The sequence below is a fragment of the Kogia breviceps genome, chromosome 6 (assembly GCF_026419965.1).
Source record: "Kogia breviceps isolate mKogBre1 chromosome 6, mKogBre1 haplotype 1, whole genome shotgun sequence".
Taxonomy (NCBI): domain Eukaryota; kingdom Metazoa; phylum Chordata; class Mammalia; order Artiodactyla; family Physeteridae; genus Kogia; species Kogia breviceps.
Window position 1 is genome coordinate 126,349,909 of NC_081315.1, and position 6,797 is coordinate 126,356,705.

Below are 6,797 nucleotides of genomic sequence, written 5' to 3' on the forward strand. Positions count from 1 at the left end.
TCGTGGTCCTCTGCCATATATTTTCCTCTCCTTCACAAGATCTCAAGCTTCAGTACTGTTATAAACACCACAGTACTACACAATCCGCAGTTGGCTGAATCCAAGGGTCTGGAGTAACCACAGATACGGAGGGCTGGCTGAAAGTTATACTGGGATTGTCAACTACTTGGAGGGTCAGTGATCCAGTCCCTGCACTGCTCAAGGGTCAACTGTATACGGAAAATTAAACTAACTATAGGCTACGAGTATAGAAAGGTTCTACAATCCAAAATTTGCTAAACTGAATTAATTACAAAGGCCATTTATCATTTTACAAAAAGAATGTTTATTTTAAATCTACTGTTATGAGATGAAGGGGCTACAAGAAAAGCTTGTCCATTAAATTGAAAGTACCTCAAGACTTACTCAACTTTGAATTCTTAGGCCCTACAGCCATAGTAGGCACAAGAAATAATATGCTGTACTTAATGCATCATAACTATTTAACTGTATTAACACCACACCAATATAAAAATATTTTAAGACAAATTTAAAACATACACATTTAACTTTATTTCATCATTGTCATTTAAAGCTTGATTTTATAAAACATAAAAGGACATTCTTAAAAGTTTGGTATCACAGCAATTCGAACAGTAGGAATATCCATAACTTCATGGGTTCAAGTTATATAAATTAAAATCAAATAATCGGAAAGTTTTTCAATATGGAAACTACACAAATGAAATAAACGGCAAAAGGACCTAATAAGAGCAATATTTCATTACTTATGGACTATTATTAGTTACTTTCAGGATCTAGACAAATATTCTGAATATTCATATTTCTTTTGCTCTATTTTATATTTAAATATTTCTGTATATTGAGTCAAGCTGCTTGACCAAAAGGTCCGATTTAGAAAGACATTTAGCTTTATGGCAAAAGTTTTTCCATCTACAGTTACTGCCTTCAAAGGAATTGACATTACAATGCTAATGAAATCTGCTAGTTCCCTTTGGAACAGTGTGCAGTAACTTACATCAGCCCTATGGAAAGTGAAACAGGTACCAAGGAATGGAACAATTATGCACATTCAGTAAAGTATAATGTTAAGTTTTCCCCATCTAAAAATTAACCAATGAAATATATCAACTAAAGTTGATTTGGTTTCAGGAAAACCACACTTGAGAATACAAGTACATGACTGTCTTTAGCTCATCCTCAGTCACTGACGGGAATTTTGTAGGCTACCATGCTATTTACTCTGTGGATTGTAGTAGTAAACGAACGAAGGCGAACTTCCTCAGAATTGGTAACGAACTGTGGTCCTGACTCTTCCCACTTTTCAGGTACAACCAAATCTTTGTCTGTATAAATCAGGAGATCAAATGAACCTAAATTGGGGATAAAATAATTAAGGTACATTATTTTTTCAAAAGGCAAACTACCTGCCCTGTCTCCCTCACATTTTGAACCACACATAGTGTTAGAGACGTAGTTTAGCCTGGTCTGTAATAAATAGTTCGCTGCTTTTCTTCAATGGAAATTTACTGTAGTACAGAAAATGTTGCACTCCTTTCACTTTATCTTATGGAAAATTCAAGTTTTTTTTTCTTTAAAGAAAAAACTGTTAAAAATATTTGTAGAAAGTGTATAATCAAGCACATGGGATAGCATGAATGTAACCTACAGTAAAGCTAACTTCTTGGTTCTGTAACTGATGTATCCTAGTGCCTAGGACAGCGTGTGACATATAGTAGGTTTTCAGGACATATCTGATGTTTGAAGGAGTAAGGAAGATAGAAAAGCAAGACACAATTATAGCTATAGTCTTAAATATATATCAATACATAAAAGTGTGTAAGAAATTAAGATAATGAAACAAATTACATCAAAACATTCAAGAGTGAGTATTGTGGAATACTTTCATTCCTTTACTTTTCAGCATTTCCAAATTTTCCAGAATGCACATAACATTACTTTTCCTTTATAATGCTTTCTCATTTTTATTACATGATATTGATAATTAAGAAAAAATTTAATAAAGGGGTAATGTCTTTTCCCCAACAAATTTAAGGCGATGTGATGTTGTATAATACTTACAGGAAACTTCCAACAGTGGCAGAAACGTCACTGTAGCTGTGATCTGTCTGATCACTGAGCGGATTTCATCTTGGATAGCTTTCTGGGACTTCTCTCTGGGTGCACTACCAAAGAAACCAAATCAATTAATTTACGTTTTAACGAGTTATTTAAAACATTTTTAAGATTATTTTTGTAATTAAATGATTCCAAAATCAAATAAGTAATACATTAAGAAGGAGTTTTTTAGAAAATGAGTATATCATTAGGACCCATAATACCACAGTAGGCATAGTATGTATTTTTATTATTTCATTTATCCTTCCAATCATTTTTAATGGTTGGTCTTAGGATCAGGTCATTTTGTATCAGATGATCAGAAAATTTGCCAAGTGCTTCAAGTTAGGAAAACTTCAGTACCTCTTAAAAAAATAATAACAGTGGTATCTAAAATATTTAATTGGTATAATCATTTTGGCATTTTTAGTAACGCCTAAATCTCTAATTCCCTATTGTCTCAAATAAGATATTAAATTGTATATCAATTTATTTTTATAAGCTAAACATTTCCTAAAAGAGACCAAAGGCTTCGGAAGCAAACTACATTTCATTATGAGAAACGGTTCTGAATTTACAGGTAAGTATGCCTAGGACAATGCTAGTCATTAGCATATAATGATGGGTATTTCCCATTCAGGTAGTCTGGAAACTTCAGAGTTTATAAAGTGTCTTAGGAAATTTGTGGCATTAAGTGAAATACAGTAAAGCTACATCTTAAGCTGGGAGAGTCTAGGATAATCCCTTATGCTTAAAAGTACCTTTAAACAATTCATAAAATGGGTCACCTAGTATACTGTATGGAGTTTTGTATATACCACCATAAATACTACAATTTGAAATTCACCAATTTAGACTAAAGGCAATACTATACAAGTCAGTGACATGCTAAAGGAAGTACAGTTCTTTTCCACAGGAGACTGAAGATCAAATTAAACATCCTAGAAAAAACTATACCTTATGTGAAACTTGTTCAATATAATTAGAACTCATTTTGTAAAGAAAACAAGTTTTAAAACAAGCATATGAAAGTGGAAATGATTTAAATTCCTACTTACCTGTCATCTTTTGCAGTCTTGTCACACTCAATATCAAATTGCCATCTTTCAAGGACCTCACCACTTTCAATATTTGAGATGACTACCACCAATTTCTGCACTGAACACTTGTATAACCATTCTGTAACACATCACAAGGCATCTTTTTTGGTTCACTGCATTACAAAGCAACTCTTCTCTCGGGTCCCTTCCTATCCTCAGCAAATTTCTACCACTGCTATTTTGGAACTCCTCCAAATTATACGGAAAACTTGCCCCATCAATAACCTAGCTCCTGTTTTCAAATTCTCAGTATTTATATCAGGTATAGCACTGGGTGCTGAGAATAGGATCGTAAACATTCGGTACTTCCATCCTAATCCAAGGAAAGAGTGTAGGAGATAACATTAACCTAATCACTGCACCAATTAACATGAAATTAAAATTGTAACTGCTATGCAGGTGCAAAATATGGTACAATGAAAGCATAAAATAGGAAAATTTGACTCAGTCAGGGAGGGTTTGAGTTTAGTTCTAAGAGGTTCCACACCAAATAATCCAAGTGCAGCCCTATGAATGACTATGGGTGATTTAGCCCTGAAGTTAATGAAAATACAATGATGTAATTTAAAAAATGAAGTTACTTAAAACAACAAAAAAAAGATTCGTGAATTTTAAAATTAAAAAGGAAAAAAGAAGATGAGAGCTGTAGCATTTTTTAGAACTAGTAATTTGGAAGGTCAAATGGGTAGATAGGGAAAAATATCCCACAACACAGAAAAATTAGAAATGGGATTCCTAAGTGGAGAGAAACATGAAAGAGAAACTAATAGGAATTCTAGAAAAAGAAAGAAAAAGAACAGATGAAAACAAATATTGATCCAACAATACTGCAACTTCTTGAGCGAAAAGGAAAAAATGAGTGTTCAGATAGAAAAGGCTGACTCAGGCAGGATTTTTTTTAAAAAAGGGCAAATGGAAATAGGTGAAAATAAGAAAATTCTAATGAGCGCTCTGTTATGTAGTAATTCTTCTTTTTTAAGTTTAGTCCCCCAGGTTGAATTCAGTTTTAGTTCCTTCATCTTTATATAATGATAGTTTTAGGCTGCAAGCAGCTACAAAAATATATATTTAGTGGATTTTTTTCTCAGATAATCAACACCATCGTAATAGTAAAATGTAAACATGTTCCATCTGGTCACATAAACTCCGTTAATGGAGATTGATTCCTTAAGCCATATCAGATTTCTAACGTTAAAACATTCAGCCTACTCAAAGTGTGGCGGAGGAAGGCTGGGACGTCTTTCAATTCATATGCATTTGCTTCCTCCCAGTTCATTCACTTTGGGGTGGTAGTGTGTTTTACACCACCATGTACAGAGCTGAAAAACGAGCACCGAGATGCCAGAAAATGTGCATCATAGAAGGCCTGCAAAACTCACAACTGTTTCCAACAATTAATTACCTTTCAGTTGTTCCACCACATTATTTAGGTATTTTATGAGTTCAGGATCAGTAGTTACCAGCAAGGTGAGTCCGTATTTCTGCACTCGAGTAAAGGTTTCGGATGGATATATGCCACGCTGATATAAAATGCTGTTGATGCCAAATGCTGAAAACAAGAAATATTAGAGTCATTGTCACTTTGTAACATCATAAAGCATATTTAGATGTGGCTATGGTTTCATTAATGGTGTAAAGCTGTAAATGTCTAAACACGTGTTTGTGTGTTTTGCTGAAAGCAGAATAGGTACAAACTGGCATTAAAAATCCTTAAAATCTTGCTTCTAAGTAAGAGAGAAAGTGATACCTGCATTTATGTGGCAGTAAAGTAAAAATGCCAAACTGCATTCATCTCCCAGTGGCAAATTTCATTTCATTGTAAAACAAGTCCAAATTCAGACTATATGGTTAGAGGATGTCAAAACAGGCAACCGACTGACTAGTCCAAAGCCCAGGCAAGCCTCTCCCCCTCTCTCTTTCCTCCTTTTACCCTCACACGTTTTGCCAGGTTCTATCAGAAGGTACAACTGGCCTGGTCCAGAACGGCGCTTCCCGAACTCTAGTCCATCACCGTCGACCAGTTTCACCTCGCGGGGGTGATGGTGAGGGGTGAGCTCTGCACTTTAAAGAAACGCTCCCGCCGAAGGGGCTGTACCGCGAAGCAGGCCTCAGCAGCACCTAGGCGTCCTCCTCCATCATTAGCAACGCGTCCGAAGGAAGCGCCTGCATCCGCCTCTTCCCAGATTCCTCCTGCGCAGGAGGCCGGGACTGAGAGGGCTTGGGTTCGGGGCCGCTCCAGCCCACCCGGCTTCCCCCGGCCCCGGAAGCCGAGCCGCGGGCCTGCCGGGCGGCCTGGTCTCCGTTCTCCCCGCCCTACGGCCTGCGTGAGGACTTACAGAAGAACTCGGCCACGATTTCGGCGCTTCCGCGCAGGGTGATGCCTTGCTCCCGGGAGAGCTGCAGCGCCATGGCCAGGCCCACGGATGAAGGCACGGGCTTCCACCGGGCAGACAAGCAACACCAGAGGTTCCCAGAGCAGTTCCCCGCCACTCGTTTCAAAAGTAACGACGCAGGACGCCGTCGGCCCCTCGCGCAGGCGCGACAAGCTTTTAGGCCCCGCCCTACGCAACTGGGTCCTGCAAGATCTCTGGGTCTTCGCGGAGCGGAGCGGCAGTTCGCGCAAGCGCAGTGGGTAGGCGTGGTGACGCCGTTCCCAGTGGTTAGGCTCGGGAGGATCCCTGTTGGGCACCGGTAGTTATGGTCGGCGGGCTATCTGGCGCCCAGGGTGGAAGTTGGTGGGTCCAGGTTTTAGTGGCAGCTCCCTAGGTCTGCGGACAGAGCGACCAAGTTTGAAAGATATTTTGAAAGTGATATGAACTGTCCGACAGCTGCGGCATCAAGTGGCCCCAGGGATCCTTAGTGGGCGGTTGGAACTTGCTAGATGCTTTGAGAATTCGTAAAGCAACTGCGTGCGCGTCAGCCCAGCCACAGTTTTAGAAGGATTACTGTGTGGGCGGCTTTTCCTGAGAAATTGGGTTAGGGGTTAAAGGGACGAACTACTTCCACTTTTCTATTCCTTGTCTGTTCTGTGCTCAGCTCATGTTTATGCCCCGCCCCGCCCCCCTGCGAGGCAGAGTCTGGGGGCAGCAGGAGGCTGTGTCTGCTGGTCCAGCTTGCATTGTGTATCCCTCCACCCCTAGGCGACTGGTCAAGGATAAGGTCACCAAACCAAAAAGGCCCATCAGCACTGAAGAGCTTTTCAGTGAATTTTGACTCACAAATTCAATGACTTTTAATGTTAGGATGAGAAGTATTAAGGAGATAGTGCACAGCTAATATTCATGTGAGATGCGAAACAATTTTATACTTAAAGCAGGTGGTAAAATTATTCGTAAAATGAAGTCTGAGAAACAACTACTAGATGTACTGTTACTTAATTATATGAGAAAAATGCCTGAGTGTGCTCGTTTTCTATTGCTACGTAACAAATTATCATAAATTAGTTTAAAACAACACCCATTTGTTATCTCAGTCTTCAGGTCAGGATTCTGGGGCATGGCATAGCTGGGTGCTCTACGTAGTCTCATAAGTTTGAAGTAAAGGCACCTGTCTGCAGGTGGGATCTCATCTAACATCCGG

The 6,797-nt window shown here is 39.1% G+C and overlaps 1 protein-coding gene across 1 annotated transcript; it reads right to left on the reverse strand.

Annotated features, from left to right (window-relative positions):
• Window positions 1–304: 304 nt before the first annotated feature.
• On the reverse strand, window positions 305–5,763 carry MAD2L1 (mitotic arrest deficient 2 like 1). Its single transcript, XM_059066520.2, has 5 exons — window positions 5,555–5,763; window positions 4,621–4,767; window positions 3,177–3,297; window positions 2,083–2,186; window positions 305–1,373 (listed from the first exon to the last, which is right to left on the reverse strand). Exons 1-5 carry the CDS (start codon window positions 5,625–5,627, stop codon window positions 1,201–1,203), a joined length of 618 nt encoding a protein of 205 aa, XP_058922503.1. The 5' UTR covers window positions 5,628–5,763; the 3' UTR covers window positions 305–1,200.
• Between the last annotated feature and the right edge of the window lie 1,034 nt (window positions 5,764–6,797).

Excerpts from the sequence above, each read along its gene's own strand:
- MAD2L1 (XM_059066520.2), bottom strand. The coding sequence starts at position 5,627 with ATGGCGCTGCAGCTCTCCCGGGAGCAAGGCATCACCCTGCGCGGAAGC. Across the intron at positions 2,187-3,176 it reads AAGACTGCAAAAGATGACAG|TGCACCCAGAGAGAAGTCCC; the intron begins GTAAGTAGGAAT and ends TTTCTTTGGTAG. Across the intron at positions 1,374-2,082 it reads GCCACTGTTGGAAGTTTCCT|GTTCATTTGATCTCCTGATT; the intron begins GTAAGTATTATA and ends TCCCCAATTTAG.